A 19,337-nucleotide genomic window follows, 5' to 3' on the forward strand; every position below is an offset into this window, starting at 1 on the left:
TGGAGGGAGAGTGGGTTGAAAAGGGGGAACCGATTACAAGGATCTACATGTGACCTCCCTGGGGGGTGGACAACAGAAAAGTGGGTGAAGGAAGACATCAGACAGGGCAAGATATGACAAAATAATAATTTATAAATTATCAAGGATTCATGAGGGAGTGGGGAGCGGGGAGGGAGGGAGAAAATGAGGGGCTTAAGTGGAGAGGAAATGTTTTGAGAATGATGAGGGCAATGAATGGATAAATGTGCTTTACACAATTAATGTATGCATGGATTGTGATAAGAGATGTGCCCCTAAAAAAAAAGAATCTATTTGTGCCCTGCATAACATATTAACTTACATACCTCCCCTTGGAGGGTGCTTCTTTGTGACTCTTAATAAACAGTCAGAGATTTGTTTGGAGCATAGCAATCTTGAAATGTGTTCTGCTTTGTTGTTTCTAACTGCTTAGGAATCCCTGGCTCAAGTTTCATATCAAAAGGGCACAGAAAGTTCTTATTATCTTTTAATTTGATTTTTCCCTGAACTTTTTTCAAAATCCTGACATATGTATTTTCTCCTATCTTTGTAAAATTCTTAATGGTAGTTTGATTTTTTTTTTTAAGGAATATAATTTATGGTGGGATCTCATGAATTATTAAAAGGATAGTTCATTAATTCTAGTGAGACACTAATACTGAGCATAAAACAGACCTGGTTTGTCTTTTTAAGATAAGTATTAACACACTCGGAAAGGTACAGATGTTAAGTAAATAGTCTGATGAGGTTTCACAAATTATATACCTGGAGGATCAATATAGAGAACCTTTGCATCATCGCCCCCAGAAAGTCCTCTCAAGGCAACTTCCTCTGGGTCTAAGCCCCTTGATGGACAGCAAAGTGGGTCTTGACACATGGCGCGCCGGCGCCTGCGTGGGCCTGTTAGGTGACGGTCGGGGCAGGCATGCAGGGGTGTCATCTCTGTGCGTGGCAGAAATGTGGCCGATGCCAGAAGAACTCGGGAAATGGAGGGTTCTGGTGATTGTCTTCTTTCCTTTCCGTCAGAGCTTATTCTCCTTGAGCAATAGCACGGGAGAAGATGAAAAATCCCAGTTATTTGGAACTTGACGTTCTTTCAAAGTTTTGCTTCTAAAACTGCACTGACATTCCTTTGTTATTTTAGGGAGACCCTAGGGAGGCAAATGTTTGCTATTTGGCAGCAGAAGATGCATCAGCACCGAGAGAGCCGCTTGGTAGAGAGAGTGGTAAGTACTTCCCCTGAGGAGGTTCCCAGGCCCACACCGAAGTGCTCAGGAGGCAGTGACAGGGCTGGGTTTCTTGGTCAGAGGAAAATGGGCCAGGACACTCCTCCCTGGCGTCTGTGCCCGCCTAGTTGACCCACCCTCTTTTCTTCCTGGCTCCCAGGCCATTCTGCATGCCGAGAGGCAACTTCTGCTCAGGGCCTGGTCCACGTGGCACCAGCAGGCAGCAGCGTGTCACCAGGAGCGACAGAGACAAGCAGTGGCGTGTGCCCACCACCGCCAGTGGGAGCTCCAGAGAGCCTTCCATGTGTGGAGGGAGAGTGCCCAAGGGCGGAGAACCGAGTGCGTAGCAGCAACTGCCCCAGCAGCCCTTCCTATTCCCAGGCAGCCTTTGATCACCATAGCGGTGCCTTCAGTCCTAAGGGCCAGTCTGGAGGGTCTGTCGGCCCACACTGAGCTTGTGTGTTCAAAATCTAACCTCCACTAGTGACCCAAGACCAGAGCCTAGAAGATCTTGGAGATCCCACCCGGGTCAGGCATTGCTCGGGGACACGTCAGCCATGTGGTGGCAGTTAGCAGGGAGGCTTACAGCAAGCAGATGGACCTGGCTGGGGGGATGATGGCTACCCACCGAGGAGCAGCAGTGATGGGCAGAAGGCGGGTCACGGCTGTTTCTCTTAAACCGTGTGGTTGGAATCCGAGGCAGGTTGTGCATCCCCTGCTCTGGTACCTTTCTTTGTTCACATGTGTTCACGGCTCCCATCGCCTCTCTCTCAGGCTATGTGTTTTAGACCTTTTGTTCTTTTGAGTTAATTGGGGTATTGATTTTTTTTAACAGTTGCTCCGAGCTATGGTTCCCATAGCATACTTGCAGCGGCTCCGTCGCGCTTGTGAGAGTTGTGCGGCCATCCCCAACACCTCCAGGCCCTTTCCTCTTCCTTGCACTCATTCTGGTCTCTCCATTGCCGGCCCCTCCCCTCCCAGGCCCTTTGAAACGATTCACTCAGGTGCTGTCTCGGTAGGTTTCTCCATCCTGGGCTTCAGATGCCGAAAACCATACAAAATCAAACAAAACACAAACAAACAGCCTGATAATTGTGATGGAATGAAACAGAGCAAAACCTCAATCAACAACCAGGCCGCCAAATACTAACAACAGGAACAATGAGACATGGCCTCAAGAGGGAGGTCAATTGACAAGGTGTTGCCTTGTGCCCCAACCATTTGTTACCTTCCTTCCCAGTCCGGCACCTGCAGCATGACTGCACCGCAAGTAGCTTCCATGGTGCTTGAAGCCTCTTGTAGGTGTGCACAGAAACGCTGTTATATGTGGACTCCTCCCAGAACATCCACATCCTTTTTCAGCCCTCCTGTGGGTCTTGAGTCTCCCAGAAACACACACCACTAGATGGGCTGAGGACTGGCTTTGAAGTGGGGCTGCCTTTATGAACCCCACCCCATCTCCCCACAGGAAGCTGGGAAAGGCCTGGGCTGCGGAGTTCCACGCGGTGCAGCTCCTGCGTTGGGCCTGGAACAGGTGGCGGGAGGTAAGGCCACGTGTGGCTTTGGACAGGTGGGGCTGTGCCATGTGACTCAGCAGCAGATGTCTGCTCAGCAGACTCTGAGAACCACCTGCCGGGACCGGAAGGGAGGCTCGTTGGCAGCTGAAGGCGTGTGTACCATTTCTGTAGGCATCACTGGTTCAAAATCTCCCTTTCCTTAGAAGTGCTACGCTACGCCGTTCTTAGCTCAACTTACTAAGACCAAAATTTCTTTGGAGCCATGGACTGAGAGACAACCCCGATTCAGCAACCCTCTAAGAGGATAGTAGAACTGGCCCATAGAGGTTTGGGGAAACTGAAGCTGTAAATCTTTATAGAAATAGGACAGTCTCATCTTTTTCTTGCAGAGCCTCTGGTGGATTTGAACCACCACTGTTCGGTTACCAGCTAAGTGCTTAACCACTGCCCACAATGGCTGAGATTGATCGATCGTTTACCATTCATCAGGCCCTTGCTTCACTTACTCTCACAGAAGCCCTAAGAGGCGCATGTGTCTAGCTGAAGAAACTGCGGCTCAGCAGGATAGCTGGCCTTCCCTGAGCCCATTCTGTTGGAGCCCTGAGGGTAGGCTGGCACCTGGTCCCTACCTCCCTCCTTTGTCCCCACAGTGCTTGGCCCTCCTCAATGCTGAGCGTCAGAAGTTGGTACAAGCCGACCGGCATCGCCAGTGCACCCTGCTGCGCAGAGTGTGGCGGGGATGGGTGGTAAGAGCCGCTGCTTCCTGCCCTGTGCTTTCTGCCTCTCTACAAACAGTAGCTTAACAAGCCGCAGAGAGCAAGTGTCCTGGACAGATAGGGCCTCCAGCCCTATTGCCAAGTTCTGTTGACATGGGTTGGCAAAGTGAACAATTGTTGTCTCTGGCACCAGCCTTAAAACAAAAGTGGCCTGTGTCCAGGAGTCCCGAGGTTTGCCTCATCGGGGTACGGATCTAGTAAGTGTCTTCTGCCTAACATTTGATGGTGTTTGGGGCTGGAGGTGGTCTCCTGACCTTGAAAGTGCTGGCTGTGGTCTCTCCCTCCCATTTTCCTCTCATAACCATGCTTCTCGGTCATCCCCATCTTCTACAGACTTACCAGGACAGGGGGCGGCAGGTCCTGCGAGAGGTGGCGGCCAGGGAGAGCCAGCACAACAGGCGCTTGCTGCGGTGAGTCTCCCAGAGTCTCATGACAGCCGGAGGGATTAGGCTTGGTTCTAGGGGGCAAGCCTCATCACAAGAACAAGGCGGTTCGGGGAACCCTGCCCACTCCTGCTTGCATCGAGGTTTGGGCTTTTTTACAACAAGCACTCAGCTCACCTTTTCAGCTCCCTGTGTCTCACACACCTGCGGCATGCAAGGCCAGGCCACCAGAAAGCAGCTCTCAGGACACTTGCCAGAGCTCCCATCTGATGCTCCTCTGAGCACTTTTCCTCCTGGCCTCCCCCCTGCTCCCTGGCACCCTTTTACTCCATGGATCTCCTGCTGCAGAGGCTGCACGAACCCCCTTTGTTCTCCATCCGCTCCTGCCAGCTGGCCCTGCACTGACTCCCCACAACCATCTCACTCCTCCGGGGCATCCTCTAGAGCTCTCTGGACCTTTGAGATCACGGCTCTGTCTCCACTCCCATCGCCCTTATGCGCCCCGCCCTCCAGTTCTTTCAAGCTCACTGCTGCCAGGAAGGCCCCCTGCTTTTACTGTTCTGGCCTGTCTGTGGGACGGAGGTCTGAGGCTTTCAGTACCTCTGTTCCTCCTTTGGTGTCCCCTCACGTGCCGCTCCAGTTCCTCAGATGGGATGACCAGAAAAGGTCTTTTTCTGAACTGACTAACAAGTGAGCAACCCACTGAGATGAGGGGACTTTCTCCAGCCCCCCCACCCCCCGGGGCTTAGCTCTCATCATGCTCTGTGATTCGCCTCTGGTATCCTTGCCTTGTTGTGTCTGCACGGCCCTGCAGCAGGCCAACCCCCCTGGGCCGTGTATGGTGTTTGGTCCTGATCTTACTGTATTCCAGCTCTTACCCACGGGCGGCACATAGCCAACGCACCGTAACCGTTTCCACAATGCGTCACATAGAAGCGTGGATATCAGTGATACATCTTCTCAGCCTGCAGAGTCCTTGACTGGGGAACCGGGTGAAGAATGGTTCAAAGACACCACCTCATCCGGGCATCCCCACCCTCACCCCACCCCAACACTTGTTTACCTGCAGGGGCATGTTGCATCGCTGGCACAAGAACACAGTGGCCCATGTGGATGAAGCTAAAAAGACCCGGCAAGCACGTGATCACTACAGAAGGATCATATGTTCCAAGGTGAGGTCCAAGAAGGCAAGCTTGTGTTCTGACTCAGGCACGGCCGTGATAGCAGGGATCAGAACCAAACACGAAATCTCAAAACGGGGTGACATTTCCTGCACCACACACATTCCTCCACATGAACGTTTGTTTTTACCGAATTATGCGCCGACATCTGTTACAAAGAGAAACATACTACGTGCTGGTGAGTCAAGTAGTTCTCATCGAGACAGTACTCTGGAAGCAGCGATTCAGAACCTCTGGAAATGGTCTGCTGAGTGCAAACCGCAAAATGAAAAATACATCTACTCATGACACTTAATCAGAAAGTGTGTTGGGAACCTGTGGTATTCGAACCAAGACCGCTTCTAGTTCAATGAGAGAGCTCTGCTTTTTTGGCCCCGTCTGCAGCCACGAACTCGGGGCTCCTTCTCCTCCAGCTCCCAGCCACAGGGCTTTGTTCTCGGGAGGAGAAAAGCCTCTCGCCCCCAGCTACCTGAAAACAGACTATCACAACAACAAAACAGATTGAATTAGAGAAGCCCTCGCTCAGATGGCTTCCCTGCTGAATTTCCACCAAGCACTGAGGCTGGTGTTAGCCTGAGAGCAACACGAGGCAAAGACAGAAGAAAACGGCAGACCACTGTCTAACTTCCTGTCAAGAAGCAACTCTGCGTCAGGAAGGCACCTCAGCCCCATCCAAGTCAAGTCTGTAGGCGCACTGCTAGCCAGTGCCCTCCCAGACTCACGCTGTTGCCGGCCGGTGACACCAAAAAATGAAGCAGGAACCAGGAAGATCACAGGCCAGTGAACCCGGAGTCAGGTGGACCCAAGGGCGCTGGAAGCGTGGCAGGGTGCCAACAGCTCTCAGGGCCAGGCGGCCCCGGGTGGGCTACACAGTCCTAGTTCAGTCCGAGTGAGGAGGGACGTCGAAGCACCAGAGTGTCGTGTACTTCAGTCTTGCTCTGATACAGAAAGCCACACTCCCCAGGATCAAGCTACCACGTGATCAACAGGTTGAACACCGTCCCTAACCAGGAGCTTCCAGTCAGCCTCATAGCTAATTACCACACCCAGGGATGCAAGGATCATTGAATATTCCACACTCAAGTAGAATTAAAACAAAAATGACATCTCCCATCTCGGAGCAGAAAAAGCCTTTGAAAATGCAACACTCTTTCATGATAAAAGCACTCAGCAAAGTAGGAATAGAGGAAATGTAAGGGCATCTGTGTCAAACCCACAGCCAACATCAGACTCACTAGTGAAAGAATGAATGTTTCCCCCCAAGATCAGGAGCGAGGCTGCCTTGCTGTTACCACTTCTGTTCAACATTGACCTTCAACATGGCCTTCTAGTTCCATGTCTTAGAAGCATTGTGAACTGTGCGTTTCAGATGGAAGAATTTTGTGTAAAGCTGTTGAAAAGAAGGAAGGAAGTCAAATAAATGAGGTGATCAATGGTCAAGCAGCCAGCAGGTCAGGCTGCGGCCTGTTTCAGAATGCCTTTTCGCCAGAAGCCCTGGACATCCCCTGGTGGCCAGCTGCCCCACTGCTGGCAGTGACCTCTGAGGTGCCTGTGGATGAGCTCAGGAAAACTCCACAACCGTCACCGAGTGCTCCTGCTGGAAGGAGGGCAGACTCCCCTCTGCCTGGCATCCCGGTGTTCCCAGGTGGAGAGGCCTCTGATGGGGGTGGAGCGCGTGAAGGCAGAGCAGGCACCTGCCTCACCCAGGCTCGTCAGACTTCCAAGTGTCACACATAACGAGTGTCTCAGGGGACAGAGGTGTGCATGTAACCTATGTGCCGAGTTTCTGTAAAACTAAGTTTAAATTTTCCCGAATGACTTGGTATGTGGTTTAAATCCTCCTGGTAGGAAATCCCCCTCACCTGCACCACTGGGCTTATGCAGTGGTTCTGTGGGCTGGCTCTGGTTACACTGTGGTGTCTGCTGGCAGTGGCAGGAGCCGCCTGGGTTGACCAGGATCAAACTGGCCCTGACAGCCTCTGTGGGCCTGCCTGCCCCTGCAGGTCCTGGCCCAGTGGAGGGAGGCTGCAGCAGTCCAGATCTACTACCGGCAGCAGGAAGACTGGACCATCCAGGAGGCCCGGCACATACTGGACAGAGGTGAGCCAGGGCCCCACCGCAAGTCCTGTTGAGGAGAGGGTCTTGAAGGGACTTCCTTCGTGTTCCATGGTCCCACCATAGTCCATCTGTCTCCTGGAATTCTTGTCCCGACTGACGGCCAGCCAGAAAGCGTCCCGCTTGCCGTCACGTCGCTCCCAACTCCCAGTAACCATTACAGGGTCTTCCAGGCTGTACATCTTTACAAGAGCAAAGCCTCGTCTTCCCCTCGAGGGGCAGCTGTTGGGTTTGAACCACCAGCGTTGTCGTTCTCAGCCCAGCACTCACCCAGACCAGTGTTTGCTAACACGGGAAGCCCAGGCTTGAGATTCACAGAGGGACGGAGGGCAGCCGAGCGGGGCAGTTTGAGAAGGGTGGGGTGGAGCTGCAGGCAGTAGGCAGCAAGGCAGCTCTGAAGCTGCTCCTGCGAAACAGGGCCATGGAGCACCTTGGAGGGGGTGGTGGCAGGGCGTGGGGCTAGGGATTGCCTCTTCCGTTGCAGACATGGTTCTGAGTTAGGACTTGGAAGGCCACGTGGCAGGACACTGCTCCCCCAGTAGGTGTGCAGTCAGGAAGGGGTCACTGAAGGTGGCCAGGGCCGCCCTTGCGCCGGCACATGTGCTCGCTGGACTTTGTAAACTCGCCAGCCCACAGTTGCTCCTGGGAAGGCTCCTGAGAGCAGGCACTGGCTTGGTTCTGGCCTAGGCTGCGTCCAGATTGTATTCCGGCGCTGGCGGAGCCGCAGCCAGAGTGTGGCCCAGCAGCGGGTCCAGATGGAAAGGGCAGCCCAGCACCATCGGCGCCGGCTCCTGCGAGAGGCCGTGGCAAGGTGGAAGGCCTACCACCTGGGATGTATCAGGAAAGCGGTGAGGCGGGTGCTGGTGGCTCCCAGGGTGCCCGTGTGGTCCCGACCCGGAGAGCAGCTGGTGTGGGAACTGGGTGCTTGGACCTAAGGGGAACAAGGCTGCTGCGCCTTCCTGGGTGCTTGTGAAGGCTTGGGAGGGCCAGCTGTAGAGCCAGGCACCCACAGGCGGAGGATAGGGCCACCCCCTCCTGGGGGGCCAGGACTGACTCTCCTTGTGGCTCTGGGGTGCCTGACTCCCACTGGGACGCCTCCCTCAGCCTTTTGTGCCTGCTCCCACAGCTCCTGCGGAGGCAAAGTGCTCAGCTCCTGGAGCAGAGACTCAGCCGGTCCTGCTTCCACCAGTGGAGCCGGCAGGTGAACGATGGAATTTCCCTCACCCTCCTCGATTCATGGGCCTAATTCCTATGTTTGTCACCTTAGCCCAGGGCCCCCATCCTTCTGTGCTTCCCCCACCCCAGTCAGCTCCTTGACACCACCTGCAACCCGAGTGAGATCAAGTCACCTTGAGCCCGTTTGCACAGCATGCAGCCCAAAAGTACAGCAGAGTCATGGGCAGGAGGGCCCGCCCCCACCGCACACAGAGATGGTCCTCAGATCCCCATCCCTCCATCCACCTCTGGCTGCGGGGCACAGCCGCCTGCCGCCACCTCGCCATACTGGTTCCTCTGTCAGCTCCAGGATCTGAATGGCAAGCACTAGCCAGGGAGGTGACAGACAGCCTCCCTGAAGAGGTCATGACGTTCAAATACTTGCCCCTTTACCTAGTTCCCTGCCCAGCAGGCAGGCAGGTGGGCGCTGGTGGAGAGGAGCTGGTGGCACTTGAGGTTGATGCTCACTTTGGGTCCTCAGTGCCCTTGAGGCTGGTGGAGCTCAGAGATGAGCTGGGGCCATGCATATGGTGTAGGGACACCGTGCAGCCTTCTCGGCCTTCAATCCCTGGCCTCTGTCCGACTTACCCAAAGATAGATGTTTCTGGTGCCTGGCCTGTATGTCCCTCCACACACACACAAACTTTTCAGAAAGTCATGATCCCAGATCTCTGACTTTTCTACGAATCACTCTTCCACAGCAGCAGGTGGTTCTTCAGGTCTACCCTGGAGCCCAGCCCAGTCCCCTAGTCCTCAGCGGCCACTTGGCCTGACCAGACAGCTCTGCATGTCTCCGGGTCACTGGTCGTCTCTGGGTTGGCTGGGAGGGCCTTCTGCTCTTGGTGGGTCAAATGCTAGGTGCCTGGAAGGATTCTGCCTGGGGCTGCCCATTGAGGACCAAGCTTCTCCTAGCAGGGTGGATGGAGTCTAAAGAGAGCCTCCTAAGGCCCAGATTAGAGGTGACTTAGTGTCCCGACCTCTAGGTCACAGGGCCAGCCTAGATCCAAAGTAAGGACATTACTTCTTACTGGAGATGGTCGTTTCCAACAACAGTGACCCCACTGGCCCATCTATAACCCTCCGCCCTCTGGACCTGCCCTGGCCACTTTCATTCGCTGCAAGCAGCCACTCGGTTTATCCTGGCCCATGTGTCAGTAGAACTGTGCTCTGTAGGACTTTCAGTGATTGGTTTTTCGAAGTAACTTTCCAAACCTTCTGAGCTACTTCTGGGTGGATTCGAAGCTTCAGCCTTTCAGTTAGCAGTCAAGCCATGGCCACTCTTTGCAACATCCAGGGTTGCCCAGCAAATTCTTATTGGGCCTGTAAGACCTGTGGACCTTCTTCTAGGACCCCTTCCCCAAAGCCCAAGCTGAATTAGCTGTCCAGATCTGGTATGCCCTTCTGCCATTACCCTGCCCCCAAGACACCCTGTCTCTGCCACCCCCCATTTGACGGGGCCTTCCCATATTAGGCCTGCAGTCCCCAGGTGCTGCTCAAGCCTTGGGCCCCTTTGGATCCCTGAGGCAGCTCCTCTCTGCCCACAGCTGGTGGCCCAGAGGGAGGAGCAGCAGGGCACAGCGAAGGCCCTGTGGTTTTGGTCCATCTCGCTACAGGCAAAGGTAATTGGGGTGCAGGGTCTGCCTGCGGGGAGGAAAGCTCCTAGGGGAGGGGGGTGGCAGGGCTCAGCTCTGCCCTCCTCGGAGGCCTGGGATGCCTGGCAGCGCTACATGCTGGAGAGGAAGAGGAAGAAGGCTCGGCTAGAGCGAGCCGCGCAGGCCCACCAGCAGCAGCTCCTCCAGGAGGGCGTCACCCAGCTCCTGCAATTTGCAGCAGGCCAGAAGGCCTCCCGGCAGCAGTGGCACACCCAGCAGCAGGCTCAAGTAGGTAGGGGGCTCCCCCTGAGCTGGGGGTGCCGGCATCGAGTATTTGCTTGACGGGGGTGTATTGGCAGGTGGCTCATGGCCTCCACCGTGCTGTCCGCCACTGCGCCATGCTCTGGAAGCAGAAAGCCCTGGGTCCAACCAAGGACCCCCTGACCTCCAAGCCCATCACAGCCAGCCACAGAGTGACGTTCGAGGTTCCCCTGGTCAGTCGTATCTCTGCTGGGGCTGGAGATGCCGCTCTGGAGACCAAGAGGCCGAGAGCCAAGCCTGAGCCATGTTTGGGCAGCCTGGCCCTGGCTGCTGGGGACTCCCAGCTCCTGGATCTGTGAGTAGCCCCTCTCCTCTGCCACCTCACTCATGAAGGAGGGGCTCTGGGCCTAGTCACCTTCCCTGCCCCCAACCTCTGCCCTGTCTGGGTGATGGGGAGAACAGACGGGGGTTCCGATCGGTTCTATTTAGGAGGTGACGCCAGCCATGGACCAGAGTAGTTAGATGGTACCCACTTTCCCCAAGCAGCCTAAGGTGGGCTTCCTGGCCCCACAGTGAGATGCAGCCTAAAGTGGGTTCCCTGGCCCCATGGTGAGATCTGGGATCTACTTGCCGTGTATCCACCTCCCTCATGCTCTCCCCAACTCTCCATCACCCCACCCACCCTCACTCACTGGGATGAATGTTGGCTCCCAGCGTAGTCCGCACTGCCCTCTGGAGCTGCACCCCTGAGCTGTCTTTCTGGGACAAGAGCTGGTTTTCTCCCCCAGCCCCTTGGCCAGGGTGGTGCTAGAGGCCTGGTGAGCCAGCGTGAGGGGCAGGCAGAGACAGGGTCTTTTGGGGGCAGGGCAATAGCAGAAGGGCACACCAGATCTATAGCATCGGGCACGCACTAGAGTTGCTGCTGAGAGGCTTGTCCTGTGTGACCTCAGGCCAGTCTTTCCTTCTCTGGCCCCAGTGTCTCTGGGAGAGTGCAGGGGGTTAGATGAGATGACCTTGCTCCCACAGAGTCAGAAAGCGCCCCCTGTCCATCAGCTGAGGAACAGGCCCCCTGTCTTCCCAGGAGCGCTGCCCGCCCGGTGAGGAGGCAGCCCCGATGCCCTGATTTCCTGCTGGAACCCGAGCAGAGCCGAGTCCTGGGGTGCCGTCCCCGCCAGGGACCCAGGTGAGGAACTGGGTGGTAAAGCAGCTGGAGCTGGGGCCTGTATGGGGATGGGGAGATCTCTTTCCAGCCTGCTTTCCAGACAGAAAGGGCCAATTCCTGAAGAGGGCACCAAGGCCAGACTGGGCTTCTGTTTTCTTTATCCTCAGGCCTGAGAAGATGCCCCACCCAGGTGTGAGCCAGCCAGCCAGCACTTCCCTGCCCCAGCACTCCCAGGAAGAGGCTTGCATGGCCCTGGCCCCACGCAGCTCCTTACCACAGCACAAGACCCTGCCAAGGCCCCCTGGCCTAAAGGAGCCCCCCACCAGGACGACAGGCCCCGAGCTGGTGCTGCTGCCTCCCTCCTCCTTCGTGCCTCGGCAGGGGAAGACCGCTGCAGGGGTAAGAGGTCCCTTTTGGCTATGTGTATGTATGGGTGTCGCAAACCCATGGGGTAGCTATGAGTTGGCTGGGTGTGTGAGAGAGAAACCCCAGGGGTGGCATGGAGTCGGCACGGACTCCATGCCAGGGGGTGGGGTGATTTTGCTGTGTGTGCTCAGTGCTGCCGCAACAGCTGTGCCTGCCGTTCCTGGAACATCTTGATCCCAGAACATGGGGGCCACCCGCCGTGACCAGGTGTGGGTGCCAGTGTCGTGCATGGCAGACCCAGGACATAGCCTCGAGCCTGGGCAGCCGCTGGTCTAGAAAGGAAACCCGGGGAACGCACCATGAGGCTGATCACACAGGACTCGGGTCAGGGCTGACTGTGAGACTGGGGGTCAAAGCAGCTCTCGTCTGGACCTGGACGACAGTGTGGTACTGGTGGCCAGGGAGGGGAGAGGCAAGGAGGCTCTCGGACTCTGGTGGAGCCTCTGTGGGGTGCTCAGCCAGCTGTCTCCGCCTCTGCTGCCTGGGGGTTCTTGAAGTTTTTCTCTGGAGGAGGGGCTAGTTGGGGGCAAGCAGGAAGGGTCTGTTTGGAGCCTGTCAAATGCAAGATAAAGGGAGCTATAGGACTGTGAGCCTGCCCCTGAACAGGGAAGGGGTGGGTTGGGGGTGAGACTGGAGGTTAGCTCCTCGGTGAGGTGCAAGGGCCCCTTGCCGATTCCTGCAGCTTGTGGGGAGGGATGTTGGGGGCACAGACTGGGGTATGGTGGCTCCTGAGGTGGAGGTGATAGGAGCAAGTTCATTACCACCAGAAGGAAGGGACTCAGCAGACTTGGAATCGGGAACAACTGCACCTGCCCCCTCTGCCGGTGGAGATTGAGGGCGGCTGAGAACGAGCGGGTCTGCAATGCTGTTTGGGACCTGGTGGGGAGCCCCCATGCTTAGCTCCTGAGGAAGGGCCCGCTGGAGCACCCTCACCACCCACGCACTGCTGGATCTTCCTCCTCAGGTGTCAGTACAGCCCCACGCAGCCCCGCCCCTGGCTGCTCCCCCAGACCACCATCTGCTCCTCCCTGGGGACCTAACACGCCCCCAGGCCTGGCCTGAGCTGGCCCCCGCATCAGTAGCATCGGCAGGTACGTGCCCGAGGCCTGGTCCTGGAGGGTAAGGGTGGCAGCTCCTGCCCACTGTTCACCAGCTCTCTCCTCCCATCCCCACAGGCAGCGCTCCACTGCAGGCTGAGCTCGAGGGGATCCGCCAGCAGTTACAGCACTACCAGACCACCAAGCAGAACCTCTGGTGAGAGCTGGGAGGGGGGAGCCCATGGTGTGTGCCATCCAGAAACTCCCTTCCCTGCTGTGGTGGCCTTACCCTCTCATGTGCCCTGACAGAAGCCAAAGTGGCTTGGAAAGCCCAAGTCAGCAACTAACTCATGGGGGCGAACCTGAGTCACGGGGCTGCAAGCTGTGGTCCAGCAGACAAAGGGGCGGCCAGGCTGAGCTGGGCACCCTGAAGGGGCAGGAAAGCAAGCACTGCACAGTGGTCAGGCCTGGTGGCCAGCAAGCTGCAGCAGCGGCAGCCTCAGGAGCTGACAGATTGGGTCTTCTCCCCCAGGCCCTCCGGGGAAGGCTGGGGGAGGTAGAAGAGGAACAGGTTGGGTTACACCAGGAAGCAGCCACAGGTGTTTGCCGCCCTCTTAGCTCCTGCCAGCGGCAAGCCAGCATCCTGCGTAGGTGGCTGGAGCTGAGCCGGGAGGAGCCCCGACCAGAGGACCAGGAAGCAGAGCAGCAGGTGCAGAAGGAGCTGGAGGAGGTGAGGCCCAGGGCACCCCACCAACTCCAGGGAGGCTTGGGTTCTGCTCCTGGATCAACTGGCCACCACCCCCTGCTCGCAGGTGGAAGCACAGATCCAGCACCTGGCGGCCATGCTCCGGGCCCAGCACCAGCCCATTGGCGCCTGCATTGCCCGCGTCCGGGCCCTGCGGCAGGCCCTGGGCTAGTGTCCCCGCCCCAGAGGACACCAGCAGGGTTTCATGGCAGGCTTGGGCCACCTCTAGGAACAGAACACAACGCGGACGTGCATTTTTTATTTCAAAATGTTTGCAATTAAATGAATTACTGTTCAGAAGTCTCCCGCTTTTCATACAAAAATACTGTGCTACTGATACAGTTGAGGAAAGTTCAATGGCTTCTCCTGCAGGAGAAATTCACAGCGTCCCCAGGGTTAACATGAACCTGACCCTGTCTCCAACGGCGGAGCCCCCCATGGGTGGCATACTTGTTAGTTGGGGACAGGTTTTGTTTTCTAGGCACTGACTGCACACTCATTAAGGCTCCTTAGCTCTCCCACAGCTGGGGATGCCTGTACACCTCCACTTGGGCACACCTAGCCCCGGGTCTTACACTCTGGGAAGCCGCCCATTGGCCTACAGGGGCCTTGAGCTGCTTCAGCAGCAGCCTGCCGGCACCTCCATCCAAGGACCTTGGCAAAAATGTAGTCTGTGGGGGCGAGTTCCACCCCAGCACAGAGAAGGAAGATGGAGCTCCCACTGGGCAGCGGACCGGAGGGTCACTGTCATAAAGGCTGTGTGGCTCCACGGGGGCAGGGAGGGCCCCTCATTCCCTGCAGGGAGCAGGCTTCAGGGGAGATCAGAAAGCCGATGGGCAGGTGGGGGAGAGCTGTAAGGTGACACGTTGCCATTGATCATCTGAAACCATCCAGGCACCAGGGGACACCCTGCCAGGAGAGGCAGCTCCAGGTTACAGCTCCAAAGTGTTTGCTTTAAGACTAGCCAGCCTGGGCTGCTGGCTCCTTGTGGGCAGGAGGGATAGGCAAGTGAGGATGGCAGGGGTGCTCCTCTTCCCACGGTGAGGGTGGGAACCTCCTGCCCCATTCCTTGGTTGGGGGACAAGTCAGGTGGGTTCAACCTGGCTAGACTCACAGGGCCCTGAGAAAGCCCCTGACCTGGGGGTCTCGTGGGGTTCCCTGCAAGCACCTCCTTTTGGAAACAATTTCTCAGCAGCCACAGTGGGCAGGGCTCTAAAGCAAGCCCAGCGCCTCCCCGAAGCGGATTTTCTGGCCTGCTTTCAGCTCAAAGTTGAAGTCCTTGGGCGCCTCAAAGATGAGCACGATAGTGGAGCCCAGGTTGAACTCGCCCAGGTGCTCGCCCTTGCGCATGGGGATGCCTGCCTTGTTGGCGTGCGTCACGAAGCTGAAGTCGTTGTAGGAGCCCTTGCTATACCTTGGGCTGTTCGTATGCAGGTCCTGGGGGCAGGAGGATGGGAGGCTGGGATCAGAGGTGGCCCTCACTATAGAGGGGCGTGGGCCCCACAGCACTGGGTGTCATGGCAGGAAGGTTAGGGCGTCCTTTGCACCAACCAGCCAGGCCTTTAGTCCACCTCTGCTGCTTGTTCCCTCCACCCAACCCAGCTAAAAAAGGGAGGGGGCAGCCCAGGAGGGCCATGGAGACCCACACCCCGACTGTTCGCTCAGCACCAATGATGTAGAACCAGCACTCGGACGAGCAGGTGAACAATGGCAAACCACCTGAAGAGGGTGGGCACCAGATTCTCAGCTGGTCTGGTCTGGCTAGGCTCAGTGGGCAGCTGCTGCACAAGACTGACTCTAACCAACATGGACTCTCCAAGCTCCTGTTGGCCTTTGCTCTCAGCTCTGACTGGTCCCTGGCAGAAGCAGGATGCCCACAGGGAGGACGCGCTCACCTCTCTTGCCTCCAGAAGGGGTCATGACAGCAACAGTGGGAGAGGTTCCTGCCGAGCAGGTGGTCAGGCCCCCACCGCTCCTGGGATTCAGTCACAGCAGGCCCTGCTGCCCAGGGGACGTAAAGCCCAAGTGACCCTGATGTCTGGCTTACCTGGTCAAAGTAGATGCGGATGGAGCCCACGTTGGTGGCCCCCACAGCAGTCAGCGAGAAGAAGCCGTGCTTCCAGTCCCCTGTCAGGACCACCCGCTCGTTGTGACAAAAGAGTTCCTTGATCCATCGGGCCATGCCGGGGTTCACGGACATCAGGGAGCCTATAAGGAACAGTGTGTCCACTCAGCCTGGCCCGGGCCCAAGGGCACTCCAAGTACAGAGCTGGCTCCCCGCCTCCTCCCACACGCAGCAGCTCAAGCGGGCGCCTTCCAGCTCCACCAACACCCAGGCCATGTGTGCCCAAGGAATGAGAAACTCCAAATTAGGAGCCCGGCCCCTGGCCCCAGACACCGAGGGCCACCACACCTCAGCCAGCCCCTCTTCTCCCCCAGCAGCTCCTGGGGGCCTGGCCCACCTGGGAAGTGGCGCCGGTGGGAGACGGTCCAGTCAGTCGGGGAGTGGAAGCAGTGGTAGTCTCCAGGAGCCAGGTAAATGACACAGTGGTAGAGCTCGTTTCCCTCCCTGGTGACCAGCTGGCTCTTGAAGGAGGGGCAGGAGGTATCTAGGGATAGACATGAAGGCCGGGGGCTGGCTTGGGGCAGGTTCTCTGCCGAGCCCCTGCTTGGAGCTGCAGGCCCTCTGTATGCAGACTCCAAGCAAGGTCCGAAGCTCAGGCAGAGCTGGCCCTGGCCCTAGTCTTCCCCTGCACCCGGGTCCCGGCTGGTGATGACCCACACCCACCTGGCGGGAAGGACAAGTCCTCCGCGGAGGTACGTGGGCCCAGAAATGCCTCCAGGGAGTACGTGACGCCCTTCACCTGCTCCACCTCGCAGTTCTTCACCTGCCCGAAGCTGAGGATCTTCCCGTCGGATGGGCTGATCTGAGAAGGGTCAGGAGAGAGGCTTATTGGTCCCCACTGGGAGACAGCCAACTGTGTGTCTGCCCGCACCTCGAGGTCTGCTTTAGTGGACTTGGGTGCCCCACCACACACACAAGCAGGAGCCGTGCTGTGTCCGGAGAGAAAGAGCCTCACCACACAGTGCAGACCGCACACAGGCCGGGCCTGTGGCTTCAGCTTGCGTCGGAAGAACTCGCTGAGGTTGCGGTAATGGCCCAGGTCCTCCACAGCCGCCTCCTTCATGTTCACCCCAAACGTCCAGATGTACAGACTGTAGACGGGCCTGCGCAGCCAGTGGGGCAGCTCCACCTGGTTGAGCCGGCCCCAGGCCCGCGACAGCAAGCGGGTCGGCACAGACTTGTAGAGGGCCACCTGCAGGTACAGGGCAGGGAGGTTGAGGCTGGCAGACGGGCTCACAGCTACTCAGCACCTGCCTCCCAGGCCTTCCCACCTCCAGGGAGCCCACCCCGCAGGAGAGGATGCTCTACCCCTACTTGTTTTTGTGATGTGGGGGTTTCTCACTAGGAACCAGACAGAGGGGTTCGCCCTCTCACGTGAGTTAGGAGGAGGCTGGAACTGATGCTTTCACACAGCACCCAGTCATGACCTTGGTTCTCTCACTCGAAGGTAAACCCCATCTGCCTTTGCTGGTGGGGTGATCGGCCAGCCGGCTCCACACAGACATGGGGAAGACGGAAAGGAGGCCTAGAGCGTGCCTTGCCTTGTCATGGGCCACTCCTGTGTCCCCAACCACGACCACGGAGAGGGGCAGGAGGACCTGGACATGGGCCCCAAGCAAGCCCAGAGCATGCCACTCTGCCTGATGGGAAGCAGAACCACCTGTCCTGTGCACTCGAGGTCAGATGCAGGTGCCCCTGGCCCCACAGGGCCAGCCAACACTCAGGACCTAAAGTGCCCCCTGTGGGCCGAGCCCAACAGCCAAGCCTCTAGGTCTGCACCTGGGGCTCCTCCCGGGAGAGGGAGAGGAATGGGCCCAGTGGGGGTGACCCCTGCAACCAAGCTCTCAGGAGGTGTGGATTGGTGACAGGCTCAGAAGGGGCAGCCTAAACCCCAGGTAATGCTGCCATGTGGGGAGTGAGCCTCCTTGGATTGGCTGCCACTTGTCTGAACACAACCAAGGCACTGTCTCCCCAAGGTTGAAAAGTACTTTCATTTCAGTCTTAAACATCTCTAGGAGTCTCCCAGAGAATCGCTCTCACCTCCCCTGGCTGCCCCAGCCCACCTGGAGCGAGCAGCACAGGGCCGCCAGTGAGCCCACTGTCTCTGGCTCTAGCGGGAGCCTGGTTTCTCATAGCGAGTGAGAAGAACAAACTCTCAAGCCCTGATGACACCCCAGGGCCCAGGAGCAGGGTTCCTTCCTGGGGTGCCCACCCAGGAGGCCAAGGGTGACGAGAACAGCTCCCCCATCCTTCCCTGCGGGGCCCAGGCACACTCAGCCCTCCTGAATACAGAAAACTCGGGGATAGATCCCAGTTTAGGTTAGCTTAGGTGAGGTCAGGTGAGATTCCCCAATGTAGGTTCTCCCAGAGTCCAGTACCCAACATGGCACAGCTGAGGCAGGAGTCAGGCCAGGTCACGGAGCCCCCAAAGGCACCATCTGCAACAGTGGTGCAGTGGCTAGACCACCTTAGCCCCCATGGGCCACCAACCAGTATAGCCTTCTCTCCAAAAGAGGCAGGGGAGCCACTGCTATACAGCCATGTGGCCAGCAAGGCCCCTCCTCGGGTCTCAACCCCCGGGGATGGCGGGGCAGACGGCCTGGCATGGCACACTTACCCTGCTCACAGGCCTCCATCCCACCCTGGTGAGCGGTCTGAGGGCGCCGAAGGGCAGGAGGTAGTAGAGGACGGTGAGGGGCCAGGAGCGCAGTTTCAGGGCGGGTCTGGACATACAGCTCAGCTGTCCCAGCCTCCGCCTCAGGGCCAGCTGGGGGAAGTGCAGCCTGCAGGACACAAGTGCAGGCGCAGACCGTCAGCCTCCGGAGGGCCTGCAGCTCCCCCTCCACAGGCAACCGCCCCGCCGACCGAGTGAGGGGTCACGAAGTACTGGGAGGATGGCATCCCTGGCTCCCAGCAGAGGGAGCGGTGGAGTCCAGTGTCCACATGTCCAGCTCAGGCCAGGCCATGGGCTGAGTCCTTTGCTTCCAGCCCCCACCCCCTCGGAAGACCTGGAGGGATCCCCACACCCCAGGCCTGGTTTCCTTGCCGCCATTTCTTGGGGCACACACAGGCCCCTAGCAGAGAGCCAGCTCTAACCCCTTCTCTGTCCACCTGCGGCCCTTTTAAAGGCAGGCAGGTGGGCCTCGCCCAGGCCCGCACGATCTGACTCAGCGCAGGCTTGGCCTTGGGGGGGCTTCCTCACAGCAGCCGCGGACCCTGCCACAATCCTTGCCCGCTCTAGCCAGGAAGCCCCCGCTGCCACACACTGGGGATGCCCCAGGCCTGTCTCATCTGCAAAGCGACTGCATCATCTGGGGGCCCAAGGCTCTATCTGTGACGCACTGTTTTCAATGGGGCCGAGCCCTCTGCCTTCTCGGTTTTCAATGAAACAAGAACTAGCCATCCCCGACGATTGTCTAAGCAGGAAAGATGGAGGCCGCCTCCGGCGGGGGCCCTCTTGTGCTGGGATGGCCACGTACGGCGAGCGCCACGCTCCGGAGGGTGGCCTGGGAACCCCAGGTCACCCGACTCCCCAGGGTGGGGGCAGGGCAGGGCGGC

The 19,337-nt window shown here is 57.9% G+C and overlaps 2 protein-coding genes across 2 annotated transcripts in view; one reads left to right on the plus strand and one right to left on the minus strand.

The window, feature by feature from the left end:
• The window catches only part of SFI1 (SFI1 centrin binding protein), a 49,038-nt gene extending 35,087 nt beyond the window's left edge, over nucleotides 1-13,951 (plus strand). Inside the window, exons 11-27 of the mRNA XM_045289561.1 lie at nucleotides 1,163-1,244; nucleotides 1,405-1,583; nucleotides 2,713-2,788; nucleotides 3,412-3,507; nucleotides 3,871-3,947; nucleotides 4,990-5,092; nucleotides 7,105-7,201; nucleotides 7,904-8,064; nucleotides 8,343-8,417; nucleotides 9,976-10,311; nucleotides 10,383-10,639; nucleotides 11,366-11,467; nucleotides 11,614-11,845; nucleotides 12,837-12,963; nucleotides 13,048-13,126; nucleotides 13,528-13,639; nucleotides 13,722-13,951. Of these exons, the coding sequence (XP_045145496.1) occupies nucleotides 1,163-1,244; nucleotides 1,405-1,583; nucleotides 2,713-2,788; nucleotides 3,412-3,507; nucleotides 3,871-3,947; nucleotides 4,990-5,092; nucleotides 7,105-7,201; nucleotides 7,904-8,064; nucleotides 8,343-8,417; nucleotides 9,976-10,311; nucleotides 10,383-10,639; nucleotides 11,366-11,467; nucleotides 11,614-11,845; nucleotides 12,837-12,963; nucleotides 13,048-13,126; nucleotides 13,528-13,639; nucleotides 13,722-13,826 (2,296 nt within the window). The 3' untranslated portion in view covers nucleotides 13,827-13,951. The remainder of the gene's footprint in view (nucleotides 1-1,162; nucleotides 1,245-1,404; nucleotides 1,584-2,712; nucleotides 2,789-3,411; nucleotides 3,508-3,870; nucleotides 3,948-4,989; nucleotides 5,093-7,104; nucleotides 7,202-7,903; nucleotides 8,065-8,342; nucleotides 8,418-9,975; nucleotides 10,312-10,382; nucleotides 10,640-11,365; nucleotides 11,468-11,613; nucleotides 11,846-12,836; nucleotides 12,964-13,047; nucleotides 13,127-13,527; nucleotides 13,640-13,721) is intronic.
• The window catches only part of PISD (phosphatidylserine decarboxylase), a 25,717-nt gene continuing 20,280 nt past the window's right edge, over nucleotides 13,901-19,337 (minus strand). Inside the window, exons 3-8 of the mRNA XM_045289562.1 lie at nucleotides 18,397-18,562; nucleotides 16,735-16,971; nucleotides 16,443-16,581; nucleotides 16,117-16,263; nucleotides 15,702-15,862; nucleotides 13,901-15,091 (exon numbers count right to left, since the gene is read on the minus strand). Coding sequence (XP_045145497.1) covers nucleotides 14,867-15,091; nucleotides 15,702-15,862; nucleotides 16,117-16,263; nucleotides 16,443-16,581; nucleotides 16,735-16,971; nucleotides 18,397-18,562 — 1,075 coding nt within the window. The 3' untranslated portion in view covers nucleotides 13,901-14,866. The remainder of the gene's footprint in view (nucleotides 15,092-15,701; nucleotides 15,863-16,116; nucleotides 16,264-16,442; nucleotides 16,582-16,734; nucleotides 16,972-18,396; nucleotides 18,563-19,337) is intronic.

This window comes from Echinops telfairi, unplaced genomic scaffold, assembly GCF_000313985.2.
Source record: "Echinops telfairi isolate 266 unplaced genomic scaffold, ASM31398v2 ScPeMD7_29;HRSCAF=101, whole genome shotgun sequence".
NCBI classification, from domain to species: Eukaryota; Metazoa; Chordata; class Mammalia; order Afrosoricida; family Tenrecidae; genus Echinops; species Echinops telfairi.